General features: G+C 35.5%; 1 protein-coding gene across 1 annotated transcript in view; it reads left to right on the top strand.

The window, feature by feature from the left end:
- The window catches only part of ANGPT1 (angiopoietin 1), a gene marked incomplete at its 5' end in the record, with an annotated part of 250,400 nt that overhangs the window by 176,914 nt on the left and 45,763 nt on the right, over positions 1–27,723 (top strand). The window contains 2 exons of the mRNA XM_081258821.1: positions 16,105–16,232; positions 24,700–24,801. Coding sequence (XP_081114947.1) covers positions 16,105–16,232; positions 24,700–24,801 — 230 coding nt within the window. The remainder of the gene's footprint in view (positions 1–16,104; positions 16,233–24,699; positions 24,802–27,723) is intronic.

The raw sequence follows: 27,723 nt of genomic DNA, 5'->3' as shown, positions 1-27,723 counted from the left end.
CACAATAAATGCATCACTTTTCTAAAATGTATATTTCAAAAAAAAATGCAAAGAGTAGTCTTCTGAAAGATTTTCCAAAAACATTATGAACTGTGTCATAATCCAAAAGACTGAAAATTTTAATTGACCTTAAGGGTCCTCTCTTTCTAACTTGACTCAGTCAGTCATTTATAGAGACAACCTGAATGTAATATTACAAAGCAAGAGAAAAATTTCTGTTGAGGTTTTTCTGTCATTGGCCACTAATGTAATCTTTATGAAGCTGTCTCATCATTTATAAAAAGTCAGGATAATTATATCTGCTTCACAATGATAGTGAGAGGATTAAATTAGATACTGCATATAAAAACAAAAGAATGTGACGCAGTTGATTCATTAAACATTAATTCCTTCCTTTTCCTCCAAGTGACAAGATTAAACTAAACACAAGAAAACTTATGATGTGCTGTCTATAAGTAAAATTTCTTTCATAGAAAATGTCTGAATACAAGGCTGTAGAGTTTCTGACTGTTGACAGTCATCTAAGCCCCTTCTTTTTAGCTTCAGTTTTCTAATCTCTAAAATGGAATCATAATACATACCTGATGAGTTTGCAGTAAGAATTAAAAGAGGTTTGTATAAAACACATAGTATTTTTGTTTAGTTTCACAGAACTTTTCCTACTAAAACATCTAATGTCATGAGATATATTTAATCTAAATACAATTAATAAACACATTTTCTGAAATAGTTCAACAAACCTTCCTCTTGTTGTTCTGAACAGACAATAGTGGTACCTTAGGCAAATAGTCATTACAAACTGAATTGCATCTGTTTTTGTAAGACTTCTGGGTAGCACATTTATTTTTGCCTAACCTTTGTCTGCAAAAACTTGGTTGCAGTTATTCTTAGAAACATTAACACTAAAGAAATATTGCTCTCAATGTTATCATTGTGTCAAAGCTTAGCTGATTGCTTCATGTATTTGGCAGTTCACAGTTATTGTGGGAATTAAATAGTTTACATTGATAATGGCATGGACACAAGGTTTGGAATTCTTTGGGGGAGGATAATCAGGTACTGTGACTGTCAACATTCAGCAGTCATCTCTGTTCAGCAATAATTAAAGCATCATCACGTACCTTGAGCATACACCAGACAAACTTTGCATTATGTGATCAAGAATTTAATTACTAACAAACCATAAAAAAAGAAAGATAAATAAAAAGAAAATAGTATTTAGGCCCCATCAGAAAATTACATTGGCTGATTGTCTTACTGTCCAAATCAACTTGGAACATACTCCTGCTATACCAAGATATGATTCATAAATTTATCATTCATTTAAAAAATAGTTATACAGCAACTATTTTGTTTCAGATTCTCTTCTGGGGGTAAGGGTATCCATCCATTTTTATTTAACAAAGATTTGCTGAGTTCCTATAATATGCCAGATACTGTTCAGACAACTGAGAAGAGAGAAAAGATGTACTGTCCGTGGCTTCAAGAAAACTAGAATTTGGTGGGGAAAGAGATAGGTAAACAAACAATTATATTCTGTAATTGTTTGCTAGTGGTGAGGCCAGGGTGCCAGGGGACTAGTGAAACACACAGGAGGAATATTAAAATCATGATAGAGACAGAAGGATGAGGGCAGATTCCCGCATCTGCAGAGCCTTCTTAAGGTTTTGTTGAATGCTTAATTATGACCCAGGCATGGCTTAAGCTTTATATGTATTAACTTAGTTAGTCCTCACAATAACAGTTTGAGGGAAGTACTGTGGTTAGCCCCATTTTATAAATTCCACAGGCAGCTTGAGTATTTTCCTAAGGTTACATAGGTGGAAAGGTTGATCCAGGATTAGAACATAGGCAGGATGGCTCTAATGGGGAGACAGTGGCTAAGTCTTCAAAATGAAGAAAATAGAGGATACTCTAGAGAGCATAAATATGCATATTTGCCAGGAGTCATGAGAATGGGTGTGAGGGGTGTACACCTAAATGCATAACCTAACTCTCAGAATCAAAGGCAGGAGAGCAGTGAAAGGCGAGGTTAGAAAGATCCACAGAGGGAGATCAAAGAAGCTGAATTTTTTCCTTGAAAGCAGTGAGGAGTCGTTATCAGTATATAAGGACAATGGTGACCTTATCATTTTAGAAAAATCACCCCAGTCACAACGTAGGAACAATGCATCAAAAAGTTGACAAGCCTGGAAACAGAGGGACCAGGTGGATATTTTGCCATTATTAAAATATTAACAAATACTTAGAACGTATGAGCCAATCTTCTTAGCCCCTTGCATATCATGTAATTATGATAACTCTATAAGCTAAGTGGTATTATTAACCTTATGTGACAGATAATGAAATTAAGCACAGGAAGGTAAATAACTCCCAAATATTACAGTACTAGCAAGTGAACAAGCTGAGATTTGAACCCATAGAGCCTGGTTCTAGAGTCTGTACATTATCCACCATACTATGATGGGGAGAAAAGGTAGACTGAAGGTGGTTTTCATCAGATTCTCAAAAGGATCTTCTGGGAGAGAAATAATGAGGTCAGGATCAATCAAGGGCAAATGGAAAGGCAAGTGAAGGGGAAATTTGTGAATAAAGAAGAATTAGAATCAACAAGAAATAACCACTTATTTAGAAGTAGACTCGAATATATTATAAATTCCAAGTTTCTGGGTTGACTAATTTTGATGATATTTCTTAAAATCAGCAACATGTGAAGAGAAACAGGCTCTGGGGGGAGGATTTCATTTGAGGAATTGGACTGAGGTGACTATGGGACAGTTAGACTCTGGAAGTAGGGGAATGGGAGTCAGGAGTTCAGTAGTAAAATCCTGATGAGCATGTAGATTGGTGTGTCCTCAGAGGAGATAATTGGTAAAGCCATGCAGCAAATGAAATCATTGAAAGTGTGTATAAAGCAATGACTCAGCCATTTAGGGGTTATAAATCCATTCAAGAATCTGATGAAAACTAATCTACCTTTCTTTCCTACTTAGTGCAAATACCCAGGCACAAATCTATGTACAATTTCAGAGAATTTACAGAATGAATTACAGAAATATTTAGCATACAGAAATTGCGTAATATATTATGAACTCATTTTAACATAATAAGAATGTAAAATCAAAGACAGAAAATTGGGGGTTCTTTAAGGGACAGAAAAAAGGAGACCAAAATAAGGGTTATAGCAGAGAGGAAAGACTGTTACGAAGGGTCTTATTTTAGTGGCAAATAAGCAGAAAGGTCAAATGAAAAAAAAAGACTGAAGTGAACTTTGGAACTGGGGTATTACCTTCTATAGGGAGAGTTTGAGTGAACTGTAGAGCTCAGTTGCATAGGTTGAAGACTAAAATGTGTAAGGTGAAGTAAAAGCAGAAAATATTGTCTGCCCACATCCAAATGTTTAATGTGAAAGGGTAGATAACCAGTTTTGGGTAGAGAAGCACAGAGAGTAGAGAGGAATAAAAGAAACTTAAATACCAAGAGACATGAGCATGTTTATATACTTAGTTCCTTAATATGAAGTATAAAAATTTCAAATCATAAGGAGCTTCTCTTGAAGTTTATTTTAAAAGTTTCTTTCAGATCATCTGAAAGAGATAATGATTAATACTACAAATTTTTAAGTGATCTCAATTATTTGGTTTAGAGTATCTTTCCCAGAGGCTGATTGCAGTGGTACAGAACGTTTGATCATTATTTTCGGTCTTCTGGCCTTCTGAAAAGGGGAAATGAGGCATTTGCTTCCTTTCCAGTGCTGAGGGGACATTTGGCTCTGTTCTCAGAATAATTCTACCATCTGAAAGGAATTTACCTCCTATGCAGTGTCTACTGAGTTTGTGAAGTAAATCTTTCAGTCAAGGGATGAGGTAGGTTGAACTCCTGCAAGTCCCTTGAGTTAAGAACGACTCTTAAAAACATCACAGATGATGGGAGGAAATTAAAACTTCTTGAATGTTACTCATATAAACATTGATAAAAATAGAAAATATCATTTTTATTGACTTAGTAAAATACTTGGTTAGTAAAATACTTGGTTATCGTTGACTACTTGTAATGCACGTTTTAACATTAGGTAGAAAGAGAAAGAAAAATACAGGAAGTCATCTGCTGAACACTGCAGTGAGCACTTGTTTCCATTTAATGAGGGAAGTGCTTTATCTTGACAGAGAATTATATGTCAAACATTTACAATTTCCTTAAAATGAACCACACTTCTAGCACTTCCTTTCACAAAACCTAATGGCTTAAGGGGAAAGTGACTATTTATTTTTGGAAATGGTATGTTTCTCCTTTTTGATGGAGCATGTTATCTGCCCTTTGAAAAGCCGTAATTTCCGTAAAAAAGAAAAAAAAAATTGTGTGAATAGCAGATAGCCAAACTAGTGATAACAAAATAAAAAATAATACAGTCCTTGACCTCTCCCATGAACTATTTCTAAACCACATCTTTTGGGGGAGATTTGAAATTTTGTGGTTAATTCTCTTTTGGAATTAGAGTTTCAATTTCAGAAGTGAAACTGTCTGAAATGTAAAGGGATATCCCCTGATTCCAGCTGGGCCTGGAAGTTACCAGGGTAGAAAGGCCATGAAAAAAAGAGTGTTGCCTTGATGTTCTAACATTACTATGAACAAACCCTGTTCCTTCTTCTCTTGTGCTTTCATGGCCTGGTTGGCTAAAGCAAAGAAGCACAAAATATTTTGAATAGAATTTTAACTAAATCATTTCCTGGACTCATCGATACTCAGGTCCAATTCAACGGGTTTTTTTTTTCTAAATCCAGAGACAAAATGGGACAGTGGATACTAGTGTCAGATAAGCTATGGTACTTTGTACCAAGCCAAATAGCACCTATAATTACTCAGAGAGAAAGTAAGGAAAGAACATTCTATTAACATCAGTCAGTATGTGTATATCACAGGAACCATAGAGTGAAACCCTTATGAAATCTCTTATGCTTTAAGAACGGAGGAAAAATAAACCCTGAAAAATGTTGCAACTATATGGTTGGGCTTAAATATATATAAACCAAAGATTGACTTTTAGCTTAAGCTTTTTCTAAAAGTCAAATGCTAAGAAGCTTTAAAACTGATGTTTAAAAACATTTGTAGAAGGCTTCCCTGGTGTCGCAGTGGTTAAGAATCGCCTACCAATGCAGGGGACATGGGTTCAAGCCCTGGTCTGGGAAGATCCCACATACTGCAGAGCAACTAAGCCCATGCGCCACAACTACTGAAGCCTGCACGTCTTCAGCCCTTGGTCCACAGCAAGAGAAGCCACCACAATGAGAAGCCCACGAACCACAACAAAGAGTAGCCCCCGCTCGCCGCAACTAAAGAAAGCCCACATGCAGCAGTGAAGACCCAATGCAGCCAAAAATTAATTAATTAATTTAAAAAAATTTTTTTTAGCTTCCTATGGGAGCTCATCATTTATTTTCAACTAAAGGATACCAACAATATGACTGCTTCTAAGTACACTGGAATCTCATCCTACTACTGGCTTGGATGTTCACATTCTGAGTGGGACCATCTCTGGTAAGGAATCACACTAATATGTGACCTACCAAGAATAGATAAATAAATCATAAAAATTTTGATGAATTTATGATAAAGTTAAATTATTAAATTTAATACAAATTAAATCAAACCTCTTTTAATTTTATCATGTCTTTAAGTGTACTCATAATTAATTTTAGGTGTGAACATTCTGTTTTCACAATCAGTGTGAGTGCCTTTAGAACAGCGAATCTGAACTGTGGGTTTAATTTTAAGTGACAATTTTGTTCTAAAGGAAGGTTTTGCTGGTTGCTTTGGCCCCATGTACACACTCGGAAGTGCACAAATAAACCAAATCTCAACCAAAATTAATCAAGCCCATGTCCCTAGAACTAGGACTTAGATTGAGATGGTTTCCTCACCAGTGTCTCGGAGCAGCTATGACATATGCCATCAAGAAGGCAGGCATGGTAGCCTAGAAAGAACAGGAAGGAAGGACAACTGACTTCTGGTCCCAGTGCTGCTGCCACATTGCTTAACATAAAAGTACTACACACCTTAGAGTTTGCCTGGTGTCCTAGACAAACTCATGCATTTTATGACTCCTATCAATTATTCCATATCTTCTCTTGATTTTGTGTCACTCATAATGACTGAGGAAACCCAAAGTTAGAGTAGAATCCCACGTATACCCCCAGGTAGTAAAGTAGTATTCGTCAAGTGTATCTCACCACAAATTAAGAACCAAAGTGACATACCTATGGTGACAGTCAGCCTTTATTTATTTAAAACTTCAAAGTGGCATTTTTTTTGTCAGTTTTCAAAAGCATCTGGCAACCACTTTCCATGTTTTACAGCATTGCCCAAGGACTTTCATTCCATTTTTAATGGCTTTTGCTGAAATCAATTATTTGTCCACTCAGAGCACAAAAGATGCTCTTTAAGTCTTCCCACATGCGTGAGAAATCATTTATTCAAAATCAGCATATTCCAGTCAGGCTGAAGACATTACATGGGAAATTAACACACATGAAACACCTGAAATATCTTTATTAATGAAATGACCTTCTGAACAAATGGCAAGGATCATGTAGCACTTATAACTGCCCATCAGGGTGCCCAAAGGGAAAACACAGAAATGAATTTTATAAAAAGTGACTGATCACTTGATTAAACAAAGATTGTGTGTAAATCCATTTTCAAATTTTAGTAATTTTTTTTCATTCTTAGTTGCTCTAAGTGTAATATGCATTGTATACATTCAGTTACATATGTGAGTCACTTCACATTAGTGGAGTGTTACAAAATTTATTTAAATGCACTAATCAAAAATAGAAATATGTAGAATTACTTCACGTTTCATTATTCCACACTGAAACAAGTACCATAAAATTAGCAATCCACGTATGACATAGGGTACTATGCATGTCCACATGGATTTAAGCGTTTATGTACCTTATACGTCTCAATAGCACAGGGAGATCAGCTCGGTGCTTTGTAACCACCTAGAGGGGTGGGATAGGGAGGGTGGGAGGGAGATGCAAGAGGGAGGGGATATGGGGATGTATGTATACATACAGCTGATTCACTTTGTGATACAGCAGAAACTAACACACCATTGTAAAGCAATTATACTCCAATAAAGATGTTAAAAAAGAAAAAATTCTCTGAACAGTTGATTGCAGGGGTGTAGGGCTTATTTTAAATATGACTCCTTTGTAAGAATCAAAAAATTAAAGAGAGAAAATTTTTTAAATGTATATATTTACCTACAATTATATGTAATGAGTAATATATTTTCCACATAATGTATCTCTTTAAGTAGTAAAATTTTAAGAAAATTTTAAAATATCATAATGGCAAATTTTCTGCAGTGTTTTCATAAAAGATTTTTCTAATAATTTAATTCATTATCAGCATGAATTAATTTACACCATAATACCATGATGCCTTTCTAAAAGTATATAATTTATCCCTTATGTTATATTTTGCCCAAGCTATTATCATTTCTTATTTTTGCCTACTTTAAAAAAATTACTATTTTTTCCTCATACCCACAAAAAATCTTTTACTTATCAATTTTCTCATTGTTTCCAGGCCTGATTCTAGAAGAAGAGCATAAACACAGACATATGCCCACTCTTACCTCCCCAACCAGCCCTCCTCTAAACTTGTAGCTTCTAGCAAATGGTCCATAGGCTGGGGGATCAATAATTAGGCTTCTGAGAATAATATCTAAAACTAATGGGGGTAAATCCTGATCAGCATGACTTTTAGGGTATGGACATTATTAAATCCAATGTGGCTGCTCAGGGACCTCTTACTTCCTAATCCTCTGTTTGCTTTTGAAGTTGTGGGCCATCACTGCTTCATACTTCTGCTGAGAGCTCCCATCTCACAGAAAATTCTGCTACCTGTTCCTCTCTTCTATCTTCATCTCAACATTTTTCTTCTTTCTTATCATTTCTGCCTCCTGTCATTTTCCCATACTTCCTGCTTCCATGAGAAGAGCCTATGCCCATTCAAAATTAAGGCCTGTCCTGATTCACCTAAGACCCTAGGGTGGGACCTTTTCAGCTAAGTATTGCTGGGGATTCACTCTGTGACAAATAACGTATTAGAGTTCTATTTGGGTTTGACATTACTTTAGAAGCCAGTAAGAAGTAGTTTAGGCTTTACAGTTAAAGACTTCCACTACTTATAAGTTTTGGTGAAGTTAGATAGCATCTCAGAGTTTCAGTTTTCTCATATATAAAATGATATATTGACAAATCCATCTCATAAGATGTTTATGAGTGTTAAATGAAATGAAGCATATAAAACATACTTAGCACAAGAAATTCAGAGTTGAGCACATAATTAGTATTCAATGAATGCTAGTTGATTTTATTATGATCATAATTATTATATTTCCACCAAGATGATAGTTAAGATTTTACACATTATCTACAAAATATGTACACATAAAGAATTTAAATTAGAATAAAAACAGTTCTTTTTATAAAAAATGTAATCAAAATAATAATGCAGCAAGTAAACAATGTTCAAGTGTTCTCTATACCACAGTTAAAAGGAAAAGGAATAGTAGATTTTTAAAAAGGAAGCCTTTAGCTACTTAACCAAAGACTTCAGATTGAAAGTATTTATAAATATGTTTGTTATATTGTGACATAGCAATTTATGTTACATATAAATATATATTAGATTAAAAAATAGGTAATTGCCATTTTTGTAGGTTAAAAACAATCATGCTGAGATATCAACCCACAGATATTTAGGTTCATATGCATATATTTTATATGAAATAAAATACCAATTTTGAAAGTTTTAATTTATAAGCTTAAAACTCGTATGTGTTTATATAGCTATACATATGTGATATGTATTTATGAAATCATCGGTAGGTCTTCCTCACCCACCCACAAAATATTGAAATATTGAATATTGCCTACAAACCTTTAAACATATTTTCTACACCCTTGAAATGCAAAATATTACCTTCTTCTACTTCTAGAAGTCCTTTCAAGTAAATTAGGATACCAGGGAATTTCTTAAATGGCCTTTCCATGAAATACCCACACACCTGGCTGAAGACTAGAGAATCTAATCAATCAGTTTTTTGCTTGTTTGCACCTTGTCAGATATGCCATTTTACTCATCTGTATGTTCATTTACCTTCAGTGACCTGTTGTGTTGAAAATCACAGGCTAGGGTCAGTTCCTAGTACTATGATCTCCTTAATGCTAATGGTCCATAAAGTACCACAAGAAGTATCCTTAAACCAATAACATGATCTGCATACATTCTGATGTTTGCTAAATACTGGAGACATATGAATGATTATCCACATCTAAGATTTAAAAAGAATAATTGAAGAATTGATCTCTTTATAGCAACTTATTAGGAATTAAGTAGGATCAAGGGCTCCTGCTTTTTATATTGTCTCTGGTAGCAAGGCTAATTGTCTTCTGCATTCTCTACTAGGTTTTCTGAGACTCAGAATTACCAATTCCACATTCCAGGAAGTTGTCTCTTGAGGGTTCATCTGAATTGAAGTGACCCTCTGCCTTAGCTTTCATGGTTCTTCCCTCAAGTCAGCCCAGTGGTAGATATGCCATCTGGGTTGGAATTGAGTAGGCAAATGAAGGCAAGGGCCAGATAAAGCTAACAGCTGCTGGAGTCAGCGTCTCAGGTTGCTCATTGACTGAATGTTGGCTGGTGAAAGACAGACATGCATCTGCTTATGTCCCTGTTCTTTCCCTTTAGATCACAGAGATTTGGTTGTATAGATAAGGGATGAATAATGATTCCTTCCTAAGACTTTCCTAAGATTTATTTGCTGATATTGATGTGGGTAAAGTCTTTGAACTGGCATACCAAGCTCTTAAAATTTAGTTCAGATAGCTTTTTTACATGTTTTATTCTTTCAGGTGTTATCTCTTCTGAACAGCCTTCCCCAAGTCTACCTGGTCAGAAATAGAGTGTAGTCTCTGCGCCTACTCTCAATGCACTTGATACATATCTCCAAAACAGCAATTGTGTGCATTATCTCTGTTCGGTATTATATTTAAACTGGTATCATTAGACTGAGAAGCTGTTGCTAGTCATCTTGTGACCAGGTAGAGAGTCAGCAACAAGTGAGTCAAGAAAAAGATAAGTAAACCAATACCTGATCACACTGTTTGAAACCTGATCGTGCTTTCCCTAAAGCTCTATCCTAGATTGTTGAATTACATGATTCAATAAATTATCTTTTTGCTTCAGCCAGCTTGAGTTGGGTTTTTCCCTATCATGGAAGATACTAATCATAGATATAGCTATCATGAGATATTATGGAAGACCTACTAATGGGTCTTTCTCTCATCAGACTGTGATCACATTAAGGACAGATTGTGGTTTTCTTATGTCTATATCTCCATTGTCTTGAAAAAGTCATGCAAATAGCAGATGTTTAATCAATATTTACTGAAATTGTTAATATAGGATGGGTTAAACTAAGAAGGGACAGGAGGCAGTCTTTTAAATTGAGACAAATTAAAAGCCTCAGTCTATTTGTCTTATATTTAGGCTTTCATTAATTTTTAATGATGACAACTGAGGAAGGATAGTGGGATCAGTAAGAGAAAAAGAGAACATCGGTTTCAGAAGAAAATATTAGGTAACATTAAACAAATGAAAGTTGGGGTTGCATCAGGAACTGCTCAACAGGCAAGTAGAAATGAGAATATGGAGGTCATGGGAGAAGCAAATACATGGTGTCAGAAATGCTTGTATCTTAGAAATCTGTGTAAAAGTTTGAAGCCATAGAAGATAGGTTGCAAAAAGAGCAGATGAAAAAGGAATAGAGATCCAAGAATAGAATCTTGGTGAGCATCTATTGGTAGGTGAGGAGAGGAACAGAACCCAATGAAGAGGAAAGAGAAAGGACAATTAGAGAAGTAGAAAAGGGACTAAGAGAGGTCAACACAAAAGGCAAGGGCAAAGATAGGCAAAGACAACTTCTGAAGAGGAAAAAGGTAGAGCAGACTTATTTTAAATGGTGTTGATCGTCATAGTAAACCATAAAACAACATCATATATAAATAGAGAAGACAGGAGTGAGATTTAATCTTGAAAAAAGTAGAAAGATTTGAAATACACTTTTCAGGAAATGTAATAAAAAGTCTGTTAGAAATGACCAAGGGTTTGACTGAGAAGCATAGAGAACACAGCTGAGTTTAGAAAGTACACATTTGAATGGCATTAAATAGCCTCGCTTTAGTGTTTGCAGTCTAGAAATGGGGGTGAGAATGTGAATAAACGTCCTCCTTGGGTCAGGATTTACCCATACAAGGGGTTAGTGGATGACAGGACAGTGGAAGGAGGGCACTAGCAATTCCACCCGAACCGTGCTTAAATGCCTCACTCTCAGACTGAAGGTAGGAAGAAAGAAAAAGGAGGCTAGGAAGAGGCAGATAGAAATGGTGGGGATCTAGACTCTCAATTAGAAGAAAGACAAACTCATTAAGAATTAAAGAATGGGAGAGGAAAAGATAAGAGTATGTGGTCAAAGACGGAACTTTTAGATGTAAAGATCATTTTTTAAGAATTCATGCTTTTAAACGAGTGTATTATTATAAGCTAAACCACTTTTACAGATATAGCTAAAACACTTGTATCGAGTATCAGGATTTCTCCTCCCTGCTCTGTCCAGTTGATGCTTCTTTTATCTTCTTCCATCAGGTTTTCCATGTTGGTCTCTTGTCATTTATCTTATATTCCTCCAGGCACTATCTTCCATCTTGCTGAATCTCAAGACCTCCTACAAAAATTTGTCCTTAGTTCTAACACTTGCAATGTTCAGTTAATTCATCTTTGTTCTTGTCTTTCTGTGTTTTAAAATGTTTACTGTGTGTCCAATTTTACAATATCTAATCATAACACTGAATTTCACAATTCTTCAATATTTAACAAAGAAAATAGGCATGAAAATTGAAGCCATGAGATTAAATCTCTACAATCAACATATGGTGTATACATCATATATCATTTCATCTGAAATAATCTTTAATTCTTAATAAATAAAGCTTACAGTATACAGCAAGATTAGATTACCTGGGTTTTTTAGACTTAAACTTAACAGTGGTGTGCCTTGATGTAGTCAGTGAATGAAGTAAGCCAATTATTAGCCAACTCTGACAAGGAGAGGCCAGCTCAATATAATCCTAAATGTAACCAGTCAATTGTAACTTCCCTGCATTTAGTCAGCTACAGTATTTATATTTGAGGGTAGAAGACGGCAGCATCCACCACTCCATTGAGTGGGTTGGCTAGCCTTCCACAGCCTGAGTGTCCTTTCCATAAGAAAGAATAATAATATAATGTTGCAATTGATGATATCATTATTACCATAACAGCAATAACTACCATTTCTTGGCACTTACTATAATTCAGTCACTCTGCGTTATGTAATTCACATACTTGCCTCAGAGATATGTATAAGTTCCCCACTTTATAGATTAAAAAAAGAAAGCAAAACTCTGAAAGTCAATCTACCCTTACAGAAGGGGTCTTCAGACCATAGAATATAATACAAATATTAAAGGTAAGCTCTGAATGAAACTTTTAAATTGCTTTTAAATGCTATATTACTCTAAAATGTAGCCTGGATCAAACTTTCAAACATAATATTACTAATTAGTAAGTAATTAAAAACAAGCAGTCTAATCATCTGGAAAGAATGTATTTCAATTTTTCAAAAATATGAAACTATATTTCAAGAAAATGAAACATCTATATCAGATATGTTGCCACAATGACAACAACGAATCCATAGTATAACCATAGCACTAACTGTACCATTTACGGTAGACTCCTCCAACCACTTTTCCAGTTATAAGACTTAACATCCATAGTTTGAACATTTTTATAAATTAGTTTCCAGAAACATAAGATAGTATCCAACTTTTTCCTTTTTTCTGTGTTATTGAAAAAGTGTGTGAAATAGCTTCCCTCTTCCCCCACAACAGTCTTTTCACCCACATCATCCTGAAGAGGAAAAGAAAAGGGGAAGGGAGGTGGCAGAGAAGTGGGAAGGAAATGTATTCTCCTTACATAACTAAATAAGGGAGGGCAGGAAGTGGTACATTGAACAAGAAAACGTTTTCTCTTTCTTTAGATAAATGATTTTCCCCACCTCTCACCCAAAAAAGAAAAATGGGTTTACTGTTGAATTCCTCTTGACCACATCTTCCTGTTTGTTCATCCTCTCAAGGGATTATAAATTTTAGTTAGTATTTCTTTACATCATTTTTTTTTTTTTTGCATCTGATTTGGTTATTTTCAACAGAAGAACAAGCATTTAGAATTTAGGAAGGTTTTGTTTTAGAAAAATAATAGTCCATTTAGCTTAAAATAAGTAAGCACAAGTGAAATGCGTTGACGTTTTTGAAAACAAGACCTTTGTATAATCCATTGACATGCCCAGTGCCGTTAAAAGTAGCTTTTGAGTATATAAATATTCATTTTTAATTGCTATTTGCATACATTCTATGCAATGCTTCTTCGCCATCATATGATGTTAGTCCTCTGATTACTTATTTTGTGTTGATATTGCAATTGTTTTTTGTGTGTGTGTTTTTATTTAAATATTTATTTATTTATTTATTTGGTTGCATCAGGTCTTACTTATTGCAGGTGGCCTGCTTAGTTACGGCTCGCCAGCTTCTTAGTTGTGGCACATGGGCTCCTCAGTTCTGGCAGGCAGGCTCCTTAGTTGTGGCATGCAAGTGGGATCTAGTTCCCAGACCAGGGATCAAACCTGGGCCCCCTGCATTGGGAGTGTGCAGTCTTTTTTTTTTTTTTTTTTAACATCTTTATTGGGGTATAATTGCTTTACAATGGTATGTTAGTTTCTGCTTTATAACAAAGTGAATCAGTTATACATATACATATGTTCCCATATCTCTTCCCTCTTGCATCTCCCTCCTTCCCACCCTCCCTATCCCACCCCTCTAGGTGGTCACAAACCACCAAGCTACTCTCCCTGTGCTATGCAGCTGCTTCCCACTAGCTATCTATTTTACGTTTGGTAGTGTATATATTTCCATGCCACTCTCTCACTTTGTCACAGCTTACCCTTCCCCCCTCCCCATATCCTCAAGTCCATTCTCTGGTAGGTCTGTGTCTTTATTCCCATCTTAACCCCTAGGTTCTTCATGACCTTTTTTTTTTCTTAGATTCCATATATATGTGTTAGCATACGGTATTTGTTTTTCTCTTTCTGACTTACTTCACTCTGTATGACAGACTCTAGGTCCGTCCACCTCACTACAAATATCTCAATTTCGTTTCTTTTTATGGCTGAGTAATATTCCATTGTATATATGTGCCACATCTTCTTTATCCATTCATCCAGTGATGGACACTTAGGTAGGGGAGCGCACAGTCTTAACCACTGTGCCACCAGGGAAGTCCCTGATATTGCAATTGTGATGGGTGGTATTTAGAAGTAGCTTTTAATATAAGTAGGCAAAACCACTAGTGCAAACAGGAGCTATGTAGAGAACCATAATGCTATTAAATGTTATAATTCTATATTTTTGTTATAGCAACATATATGACATGGATACTTCATTTCCTTGAACCATAGTAATTTTTGAAAATTTGAAATATTTATATTGAGATAGTCATTCTTTCTACAAAGATTAGACTGTTAATTTTTAATTACCTATAAATTAGTAACACCATGTGTCAAATATAAATCAGGTTAGTATTTTAGATTGTTAGAACATTTAAAATCATTTTAAAAGCACTGATTCATAGCTTACCTTTGATATTATTATTTTAAAATACCATAGTGACTCAGAGTGATTGAAAGCAGATAACTATTAAGTAACCAGAGACTTTAAGGGCAAGATTATAAAATAGTCTTAACTTCAAAAAAAGGCTAATGAAGCAAATTGCTAAAATAACATGTATTTATTAGAAAATACTAAATCATAAATATTTTACAAAGATACCACTTATATCTTTAGCTGAGGACTATTAAATGAGTCATTTTTGTATTTTGATCTCATTAATAAGAACTTAATAGTGGATGAAGCTCAATGAATGAAATAAAGTTCCTCTCAGTAGAGGCTATATCTCTAATTAAATTTCTTTTTCCACTTGACTTCAGCTTTTACTGAGCTCTTCCACCTATATAACTTAATTTCAAATCTTATTAATTTTTTTTTTTTTTTTTTTTTTGCTGTACGCCGGCCTCTCACTGTTGTGGCCTCTCCCGTTGCGGAGCACCGGCTCCCGACGCTCAGGCTCAGTGGCCATGGCTCACGGGCCCAGCCGCTCTGCGGCATGTGGGATCTTCCCGGACCGGGGCACAAACCTGTGTCCCCTGCATCGGCAGGCGGACTCTCAACCACTGCGCCACCAGGGAAGCCCAGCCAAATCTTATTAATTTTTGTTCTTCTATTTGTATGTCTCCCACCTGATAGTTTAACTTCAGACCATTAAATAAAAAACAAAGTTTACTTCCCTTTTCATTCTAGATTGTTAAATTGGATCAGAGACTTCTTTCTACCTTTTAATTATTTTGAGAGTTTTTAAAAACTAAAAATTTCTAGGAGCTCTTCAATATAAAGCCACAGAAAAACAGTACAACCTTCTTTTAGCATCTTAAACCTCCATATTGTATTTTTATATTTGAATTTATCTTCACCTCTCCCTCCTCCAAAAATGCTTTAACATTTTTCAAACTTTCCTATGAAATGTAGGTAAGAACATTTTAGAGAAACATTGACAGAATTGTTACCAATTGCAGGTATTACATGATCAGGTTATTTGTCCCTTGAGTTGATGTTCTGGAAGTGATAGAGAAAAAAACAAGAAATTAAGCAAAGTATAAAAAGTATTCAGTTACAAACTGATCACATATTTTTCCTATAGTTTTGTAATTCTGTGAGTCACCTAAAAATCTAGTATTGTTCTTATGGTTGATTTTTCAATAAATGCAACATTGACATTTGTTTGGAGGAAATGAAGACCTGCTTACCTATACTTGGAGTCCATTTCGGCACTAATGGTACTGATATTCACATATTGCAATCTTTTTTTTTTTTTTTTTTGCAGTTTTACTAAAGGGAGGAAAAAAAGAGGAAGAAAAGCCATTTAGAGACTGTGCAGATGTATATCAAGCTGGTTTTAATAAAAGTGGAATCTACACTATTTATATTAATAATATGCCAGAACCCAAAAAGGTAAAACCAGAAGTGTTTGTTTATGAGATGTAAAGCAGATCCTAGTTGAATTGCTGAATAATCAGATTGATTTGTGGGCTTGTTAAACTGAAAATATATGTGCCTGAGCTCTTTCCTCCCAAAGATACTCTGTTTCCCAGGTCCATAAAAGATGAAAACCCTATTGTACAGACCTCTTCCAACCCTCACATATCCCATCCCTATTTCACACAAAGTTTTCCATTTACTCTCTGCTCATTCCTGGAATGTCCCATTGTTCATAAATGCTTGCCTTGTACAGATTACACGTTGAAGTCACATATACTTCAAGTGCATGGAGATGAGTTAGGAACCATCTTCTAAGGTCCTAAGGACCCAGATGGTACACATCAACTACAGTTCAAATACCGTGGAGAGAGAGCTAGAGACATGTTTCTAGAACCACTGCTCCTATTTGGGTAGAGAAACATATTTGATCTTAACTCATAATCTTGAAAGGACTTGCTTTTCCTATTTACCTAAAAGAGTGTGTTGGAGGATAGTTTTCATCAGTATATTGAACAGGATCCAAAGTAAACTCTGAAGTAAGAAAACACTGTCTTGCTGTCACACCTCCTCTGTATACTCTTTCTCCCTATTTATTCATTAAATCATCCATCCATTCCTTCATTCAATACATATTAAGTGTATGTCATTTATTTGTCAGTAAATGACTAAGGACATAATATAAAACAGTTCCCAGTGTAGTGGTGAAGACAGACAATTACACAGAAATTATAACATACTGTAGAAGTGTAGTGATAGAGGCTGTTTGAAGCAGGGTTTATGGAGAGCCTTGAAGAAAGCCGTTTTTCAACGTATAAAAAACTTTAGCCAGATGCTCAAGACCCCAAGAGGACCACCTGCCCTTGCAGTGCTTAATCCTCAAAAGATGGAACAATTTTTCTCCTTTCATTGCCCCACCTAAATTACCACTCCTTTGTCCCCATTTCCTCTGGGTACTGTGCAAATGCTCTTGGAAGGCTTTCCCTGATTCCCTCAAGCAACTTTTCATGACTCTCTCACTACCAGAATTCTATGAGGCAAGGATTTTACTTTTATCTTTGATTTCTCAGGACCCAGAATAGTTTCTGGCACATAATAGGTCCTCAGTAAATATGTGCTGAAATGAATAAATAAATAAATGACCTGCTGATGATAATACCAACACTTCTGTGTAGTATATAGTAAGTAAACCTAACTTACTTAGTCAATCTGATTGTTCGTTTCCTTTGATGGATGAGGGAAATGGATCATGGAGACCAGTTTGCCAGATGTCACAGATGTCACACATATGTCAAGAGGGAGAGTCTGGACTCTGCTATCCTCTCTCCTGATTTCAGTGAGGATTAGTGGTTTAAGTTAGCTCAATGATTTTTCTCTTTGCTGGAACAGAATTTTCTTCTGAAAAGAGGTCTTCCATACTGACCTATAACCGGGGGAAGAGATAGAGAAAGTGCAGGGGGTAAAAAAGGTGGCAGGCAGTTATGGACATTGCTACCTGGGTCACCTACCAGAGAAGTTTGGTTTCACTGTATTTCATTTTGGGCTTCTGTGCAAAACTTCACTGAATCAGCTGTGTTCCATGTCTTAAAAAAAAAAAAAAATTGTGAAGGTACAATAGCAAGTTTAGGAGTAAAGAGGAGAGGTTAGGGCTTCCCTGGTGGCGCAGTGGTTAAGAGTCCGCCTGCCGATGCAGGGGACACGGGTTCGTGCCCCGGTCCGGGAAGATCCCACATGCCACGGAGCGGCTGGGCCCGTGAGCCATGGCCGCTAAGCCTGCATGTCCGGAGCCTGTGCTCCACAACAGGAGAGGCCACAACAGTGCGAGGCCCGCGTACCGCAAAAAAAAGAGGAGAGGGTAATTTATTGTAAAAATGAGCTTTTTGAATCCTTTGGATCATATGACATGAAGCCTTCCTACTCTGCTTACTGATAACTTAAAATCATACTTAAGTTTAAATTCAATTCATACATGTGCACAGGCATGTATGCACGCCCACACACTGACACACCATACAGATGGCATGTGAAGTGTGTTAGAAACTGTCCTGGGGGAGAGGAGTGGAGCTAACATAAATACTTTCTGCAATTTACCTATTGTGCTGCCCCAAGACCTGAAAGAACCCCTAAATGATTGTCACGTCCCCTCTAACATAATGACTATAAAAATAAAGTTAACTAAAAATATTGTGACCCTCCTTTTAGACTCTTAATAATTCTATATGTATGAATATATAAATAAAAGAAATTTTAAAGTTTTTAGATTAATTTTTACACTTTTAGAATCTTTTTCAGTCCATCACCAATACTGCCTCGTGGCCCTTAGTGAGAGCATTACAAGTAAAGTTTGATCATTCCATTAAATTTAAGTCATGTAAATTCATAACTCTATTCTAGTTCAAAATGTTTTGAGATGCAAATAATGCACAGGCTATTTGCAGAACCACTGCTTCTGTTAGGGTGGAAGAAAAGTATCCTAACTCATAATCTTAAATAACTCATAAACTTGAATAATAACTCATAAACTTGAACAATAACTTATAAACTTAAATAAATTTGCTTTTTTAAAAGATTACATGAAAGAGTGGGTTAGAGGATCCAGTTCACTAGTTCAGTGGCTGACTTCTATGTTGGTTTCACAAGGATAACATGACTTAAATTTACGCCTCTGCAAAATAATGAATTTTACATATTGTAGAGCTTCGGTATTGTTCTTAAAAAAAATCTAAAATATTAAATCCACAAATGCCAAATACCTGCTAAATTAAACTTACTAGATTTAGTCCCAGGGAAAAATATTACCGCAAACAGATTAGCAATCATTATCAATACAGGCCTGTAAGAGGCAAATTTTATCACTATAGAAACAGCCCCATGGCGCTTCAGATGGAAGAAGGAGAACTTCACGTCATTTGTACTGTCATTAGAGTTAGTTCAATTGGAAATAATAGCAGAGCATTGTGAGATGGGGAGATAACTGACCATAAGGAAGAAAGACTTTGGCCTTCCTCTTGACTTAAGTGTTCATTCCCTTGTTTTATTCTTTCCCTTTTATGATCACGATCCTTTCACAAGTAGTAATATTGTTCTGTTATGGAGATGGATACTTTAGGCTGATGCACCTGCACTTTCTGGTAGGTAGCAAGTTTTGTTTCAAATCCCTTATTATATTCACATAGCTTAACATTGTGTGAACTTCCCCAATGTAATTTAGAAACTGATTAATATAATAGTTCAAAAGTACTGTGCATTTACGGTTTGCCAGGTTCTATTCTAAGCACTTTAGATATATATACTCACTTGTTTACTCCTTTCAATAACTCTCTGATATAGGTGCTCCCATTATCCCTATTTTAGAAAAATAACTTGCCCAAATCACATAGTAAATATTGAACACAGACTTTGTAACCAAGGAATTAACTCTAGACTGTACCATCTTAAGAGGGGACTAAGTAGGATAATTACTTATATTAGTATTGACTGAAGCCGTACAATTCATAATTTTTTATAGGAACCTATGTGAATGACACGGCAAAGAGTTTATTGTCAGAAAATTATGTTCTGATTGTAAGCCATCCCACTTCCTCATTTTCTTTTCTTATTTTGATATAAATAATTGGTATCCTCTCGGTTCTATAAAAAGTGCTTGGAAAATGCATCTTTAGGACCTTCACCCTTCCATGTAGATTATACTTTGGAGCTATAAAGTTTGGTGCTAATTGTGGATATGCTTAACAAAAACTTTGCTCATTTTAATGCTTGCAGAAGTTCTAGCAAGGGTGAGAAACTCAAGGCAAGCCTATATAAAAACAAAACAAAAAGTTCAATTATGTATGATATAAGATATGGATCAATCAATTAAATTGGCCTATTTAGGCAATTAACAGAAACTATTAATAGGAATTATTAATTTTAGGCAGAGTGGGAGTTGCAAGTATACACAATTGTTACACAGTTGTTTTGACTGACATCATTCCCTGCCAAGAAAGACTGTCTGCAAAATTTAGAAGAGTATTATCTTTTCAAATATGACATGGAAGCCAAAGGCAGTTTTCTAGGACTATTAAAATTTTCAAGCAGATAGAAAATGAGAATTAGAGCATTTATATATTTTTTTTTTTACTTTTTTTCATTATTAATGTCTTGTGGTTATCTTCCTCTCTGAATTCCCTTCAATGCATGGTAGTAGGGAATAGGGTTTTTCCTTTTATTTCATGTTTCTAAAACCAAATGCACTATAACCAGCTTAGTTTCATTCACTAAAACAAACCATTAAATCATAACTCTGGTTATTGTAAAATATTTTAAAATTTGTTTCTGAATTTATAATTTCCCTAATTCTTGGAAAAGGACTATAACAAATGTATTGAGCCTTTTTTATTTAAGGTTACAGAAAAATAATTAACACTCACAAGGTTAATCATTCCAACTTGCACACAGCATAAAAGCATAAGAACTATGTGAATCAAATTTCCCCTTTTTGTTTGGGTTTAAATCATTATATTATGTTAAAGGATATTTAATGCTTGAAAGCTTTGACCTTGCCTGGGATAGGAGCCAGTTCAATCTTTTCTCGGATAGAGTTAAGCTCAAGTCATATGATCAATAAATGCAACAGGCATAGTAAATGTAGTGGGGCCTGTGTCTACAGGAAGCACACTGCCAGATAGCACCGACCATACCATATTGGCGAAGGAACTTTTCAAGTCCTTTCATATCTCAAATCTTTTGAAACCAACCACCTAATTTTTTTAACTTCCTTCATCTGTTAAGCATAGGCTTTTTATTTTTCTTCTGACTAGAAATAACATGGTCTTTTGTGTGTGTGTGCTAGCATGAATCCAGCTTCATATATATATGTACACATACATGTATGTATATGTATATACATATACACGTACACTAAAAAGCATGCTCAAAGATTGATGATGCCAGTATTATTAACAAGAAGCTGGTAATTGTAACCATAAGGACAGGTTATTGAACTTCTATATATTTTGGCTTTATATGTTCTGTATTATTCATAATAAATTATAAATAATAAATTATGTGAAATATATAATAGCTGTTATAATATATGAGATATTATATACATAGAGTATATGTGCACAATATAAATACATATTATCTCATCTGTGAAATACATCTAAGAGATTAATGACAAAGCTTAGTATGTGCCAAACACTGTTCTAAAAACTCCATATGCATTGACTCATTTAGTCCTTGCAAAAGATCCATGACATAGCTTGAGAGAGCAGAGGTGGGACTTGAACACAGGCAATGTTGCACCTGAGTCCATGCCCCTAACCAGTGTGTCATTCAGTTCTATTGTGTCCACATTCCGCAAATGGCAGCTGTTATCCTTGCTGTTATTACTGAGTCCTAATAAGAATTGTAGAGCATAAGTCTAACCTCTTAAGTTCTCTGCACTTTAGCTTCCAAGGCAGTAATTTGCCTGGGTAACTTCTCTCTCCTCTGGGCAACTTTCTCTGGGTCTTTACCTAAGAAGTACTCCCAACACATCTTAACATTTTCAAGTCAGTAGATACCTTTGTTTAAAAGGAAAGTTGTCTTTTTCTAAAATTAGTGAGTGATTTTAAAACTTTTTAAGTGCATAGAATTTTAATAATATAGATAATAGTAATAAAAAAAACTGTAAAGAACAGTTTTCTCTACACACTCTATGTTTATAGATGTAGTTATTCCTTTCCCTGAGTGTGTTAAGTGGACTTTATAGGTTTGCAAACACAGTTTGGCAAACTTTCAGGCAATCAGTGTCCATTAGGAAATCAAAATCTGGAAAAAAAATTCTAGATTAACCAGTCAAGGCAGGGTAAAATATACTTAAAAAACAAGTGAAATTAGTTTCCTCTAACAAAATATTTCCTTGACATTTTCACTCACTCTTATCTGTTTTACCAGTAAAGTTCCACTTTGGCCACTTGTGTTGAATCACCAACTATGCCCTCTGTAAACTGTGCCATCTGGATTTTATTCTTATAGGAATCCTTCAGTCTCTCTCTTCAAGGTCACTAATGGCTCCTTCATTTTAAATTTAAGTGTGTATTTTCTTAATCTTTATTTATCTTGACTTGTCTGGAATATTTGATTAAGTAGATTATTCCCCCAACTCAAAATCCATCCCCAGCTTTCACTGCATTCCATTAATCAAGTTTTCCTATTTTATGTCTTTCCTTATTGCATCTCTAGTTTTTCAACAAATATTCATTTAGTACCTGCTAGGCTACTGTCCCTACTGCTCTAGGCACCAGGGACATTAGCAAATAAAATGAAGTTCCTGCCTGTCTAAAGGTTATTGGTGTCTTTTATCTCCATCAGTTGTTCACCAAAGCCCATTCTTGGACCCGACCCTCCCCCCACATCTGTTTCCACTTTTTTTTTTTTTTACTTCTTTAAAATTCCATCTTTGTGCTTTCAAGAAGATTACCCCTAATATTATTTTGAATTAGGTAAACAGGGGGTTCAAATCCTAGATCCAGTACCTGTTATATTACTAATAACCATTGGTAAGTTGCTGAAATACTCAAAGCCTTAGGTTTTTCACCTGCAAAATGGAGATAATAATCATACCTACATCACAAGGTTCTTACGAGATAAATTAGAAAATGCATGTAAAGTGTTTAAATTATCTAGCAGTTAAAAGGCATACTATTGTTATGACTGTTTCTTTCTTAGACCCTCATGCTCTTATCTGTATTCTTACCCTTGATCTACCTACAGTTAGATCATCTCTAACTGATCAATAAACTCCCCCTTTTGGATGACTATGTTATCTGAAACCCTAGGTTTTCAAAACCATGATCATTTTCTTTTCTCACATGTTAGCTCTCTTCCTTAAATTTCTCATTTAGATTACTGACTCTATTATTCTCAGGTCACTAGAGTTGAAAATTGTGGATTCTCACATCTCCTTAACTCTACAGGGACACTCAATGTTTTAACTTTTAGGTGTTTTGAGGAAATTATCTGTATTTCATTCATCATAATATCGCCAGTTGTAACACAGAATCAATGCTCAAAAATGCTTGTTGGGTGAAAAAAATTGAATTCGAATTAGAATTAAGGAAGCAAAAGACTGGATGGAGGTTATGTTGAGGACAAAGAGCAGGTGCATAGAGGTTAAGGGATTAGTAGAGGGAGAACTTTAGGACAGGGAGAGGAATGTCAAATCTGTGATCTTGGAGGTGAGTCAGTTCCTAGTGATAATGAATACATACTGATGGGTGCATGTTCAAATTAGAGGAAGAGCCCTCAGGAGAGCATTTTGCCTATTTTTGTATGCTCGCAGTTAAGTATCTACTTCCTAGTTCCTTTTACTCTGAGGAAGTACTTGGACAATTTGTCCTTTGAATAACAGTTCTTGCCGTTGTTTTCATACCCTTTAGCCATTTAGCTCCAAATTTAATGCCTCAGGGAAAACACTTGAGGTTTTCCTTTAATCAGCCTCTTTGCCCACACAGCCTGCCTGCTGCTGTTGCCTCATATCTACACCTTTAGCCAGCCTCCAAATTGCTTTAGTAGTCAATTGCCGGGGGAATGATGTTCCCCAAAGCTGAGCCCTTGAATAATCAAGCTGCCACATTTATGCTACATCAATTACAGTGATTGCTCTCCAAAGATAATGCCATTACAGATATGTTTCTCTCCTTGGGTGGACTCTGGGGGAAATGAATCAAATTCTAAATAAATAGTATTTTATTTAGAATAATTGAAATAAGCATAAGTCTTTGAAAGATTTGGATAACTTTTCCACATGGGAAAGAAATGCTTCTCACAGTCAGAAGGAATACAGTATGTCATGTTCTCTTCTTATTGTTCATGACAAAAATTCAAGCAAATAATGTGTTCTCCATATGCTGGGGACCAAATTTTGCCTCTAATGTAATACTGAACCATCAAGAATAATTATTGTAGTATATGAGCATGTAGGAGTTAATATACCATGAAATGTGTAATAACTAAATATAAATGATTTTTTAAATATTATTTTTCCAAAACCTTTATTATTAGTATATTGTGATTTAACAAATTTAAGATAGAAAATTCCAAATCTTATGTTTTAGCAATAAAACGGTCTGTAACTTGGAAACTTTTAGTAGCATTTAAAAAAATTGAATATACATAGTGCCTATTACCATTAAGACAGACTTTTTAAAAATAATTTTTATAGTCTGTGACTGAGACAATTTTCAGCTGACTGATTTAAACCTTTACAAGTAATTTATGCACATTTGATGGGATTTAATCAGAAACAACTCGAATATAGAAGAAATAGCCAATAAAATGTCTAAATTAATATTTTCAATATGGCAATTTTTATTATTTTTGTCTGTAGGCCTATCCTATTTCTGTCTTGAAACATATCTGATACCTGTTTGTTTAAAATAGACGTAATTTTCACTTGACTTTATTTTCCCTTTGTCAGGTATTTTGCAATATGGATCTCAATGGGGGAGGTTGGACTGTAATACAGCATCGTGAAGATGGAAGTCTAGATTTCCAAAGAGGTTGGAAAGAATATAAAATGGTAAGATGAAAGAATTTGCATAGTTTCTGGAGATTTTCTCCACTACACTATGTGATAAACCTTTGTATTTTTAGATGCCTTTCAGTTATTTTAAAAATAAAATGATAATGTTTGTGACATTATTCTCATTAAACATAAAACACTCATAAATCTTTTTCAGTAAATGATTTCCACGTGTGCATCAGAAGGAAAAATATATTACTGAAATTATTTAGTGAACTGTTACATATTGTCTGAATTTGTTCCTGGTTGAATGAGGGTGGAGGAAGCTAGAATTTAGACCCAGGCTGGGTACATGAGCCAGGACAAGGGAAGTGTGCAGGGCTGTGGGCTTTGGTGCAGGACTGGGAGGTACTACCAATGGCTTCACTCACATGGCTGGCAAGTTGTTGCTGGCTATGGACTGAGAACTCCTTGATGTGGCTAAGTCGGGCTTCTCCCAGTACAGTGATCCAGGGTCATCAGACTTACTAAGTGGCAGTTGACATCCCTCAAGCACAAAAATAGAACCTTCCAGTCCTTTTTAAGATTTATTAGACCCAGAAATGGCATGGTTTCACTTCCACTACATTCTTTTAGTTAAAGTTGATGACAGGGCCAGTCCAGATTCAAAGTGAGACAAGTACACAAGGGTGTGAACTGTGAGGCATGATTCACTGAGGCCTCCAAAGTAACAGCAGACATCATCATCATCATCATCATCACCATCATCATATCTAACCCTTTCAATGTTTAATATGTGTAAGCCTCATACATAAATTCTTACCTAATTTTTATATCAAACCTATTATACAAAATTACCTGTGAGAACATAGGATAAAGGTGATGTTACCGAGCAAGGGCTCGTTGCCTAAGGTTTGTAGAAGCCAATACTATGGCACAGGCTTTTGAGAAAAGAAAGAGCTTTTATTTCGAGGTCGACCAGTAAGGAGATAAGAGGCAAGGCTCTTCAAATCTGTCTCCACAATCCAGGTATCAGGGTGAAATTTAAAGGATCAGGGGAATCTCAAACATAGAAGCTGATTGGCTAGGCTTGAATCAGTCCATATAAGCTGCTGGAACCCAGAGTTTTCATATTAAAAGATTTCTTGCTTTGTAAAGAGCTCCAGGAGCAACATTTCTATTCTTTGAGTTCTGTAGACTGAAGACTCTTGGTTCTGGGGTCACCCTGGAGACATGGCTTCCTGTCTTGCACATGCACTGTTCTAGTCTTTACTCTGCCACTTACAAATGGAGTGATTTTTGGTGAATCACTTAACCCATACCTTAACTTTCTCACTTGTTAAAAGAGTACATTAAGGGCTTCCCTGGTGGCGCAGTGGTTGAGAATCTGCCTGCCAATGCAGGGGGCACGGGTTCGAGCCCTGGTCTGGGAAGATCCCACATGCCACGGAGCAACTGGGCCCGTGAGCCACAACTACTGAGCCTGCGCGTCTGGAGCCTGTGCTCCGCAACAAGAGAGGCCACGACAGTGAGAGGCCCGCGCACCATGATGAAGAGTGGCCCCACTTGCCACAACTAGAGAAAGTCCTTGCACAGAAACGAAGACCCAACACAGCCAAAAAATAAAAATAAATAAATTAAAAAAAAAAAAAAAGTACATTAATAATAGTACCTCATCTGCCTTGCAGGGATATTGTGAGGATTAGCTATAAGTAAAGCTCTTGGCACATTGAATTGTCAGTAAACAGTAAGTATTATCATGATCCAAGATTAAAACATCAAAGACTGCAAATTTTTTTTTTAACTCTGGCAAAAATATTATTTTGCAGTCACCTTAAATCATGATTATTTTCACTACTAAAATGAGACGTGAAGAAGTTATCTGAGAATTAGACTATAAATATAGATTCTGGCAAGTCTGAAATACATGATTATTAATACTGATGGTAAAAGAAAATTTGATATAAAGTTGTCATCACAGTGACTTTCCAAAATGGTGACTTACTAGCTGTAAGCATCTGCTGCCTTGACAAACTAGGCACATTAAGTAAGAGAGACTGACGTATGAAGGATGGCATTGATTCATGTCTTATAAGCATTTACCAAATGTATATATTTTAAGTACTTTTTTAAATTATTGGCATGGGACCGAATTATTGTTTATTCACAATAACCAAAAGCCCCAAACTTTTGTGAAGTTTACTCCTCTCCCTTTTTTATTTATTTTTTATCTTTTTTCCTTTTTTTAAAGTAGAAAGACTATCATGTTTTATTCAAACTAGAACAGTTTATCATACGAGTGTCAATTCTACATGGTCAGAAATTAGATAAACTCCAAACTTCTGAAACATTTTGGCAAAAATGAGTCTGATGACGTCTTTTTGTTTTAATTAAAAGAATTTATTATATGTTATAACTTGGTTAATTTTCACCAAAACACATGGTATAAAGCGTTTCGGTTGTTTCCTCAAGAGCTTTTCTTTCACCTAAAGACAAAATAACGACTCCACAAAGAATGGATATAGACCCCTTATGCCAACGCTTATCAATCACACCCTCTTCTGCTCCCTGAATCAGAACTTGCTGCTAGGGTGTACACCCTTTGGGAAAAAGAACTTCTTGGCGTGTACCACTTCCTCCTCAGTCTTCCCTGATCTATTATATGCAGTAAGATGCTTCACTTCTTTCTCAGGCACTGAGTGTAGAAATAAAGTTTCATCCCTTCTTCTTTTCTGCCTTTCCTCCCTCCTTCCCTTCATTCTGGTTGACATCTATGGGCTGCCTCTTGCTTCATAAGGTCTCCAGAACAATATGTTAAAATTACCAACACATGAAATTACAAATATATAATTATAATTTTTAAACCTCTCTCAACATGGAAGATTTGTAATTTATTTGATTCTTAACATTGGTTTTAAGCCTACAAAATCTTTTACCTAAGCTTTGTTTTCACTTAAACTTCCTTATGAGGAGATTAAG

Source organism: Mesoplodon bidens (genome assembly GCF_964165515.1).
Source record: "Mesoplodon bidens genome assembly, chromosome: 16".
NCBI lineage: Eukaryota > Metazoa > Chordata > Mammalia > Artiodactyla > Ziphiidae > Mesoplodon > Mesoplodon bidens.
This window is presented reverse-complemented; position numbering and strand designations above follow the sequence as displayed.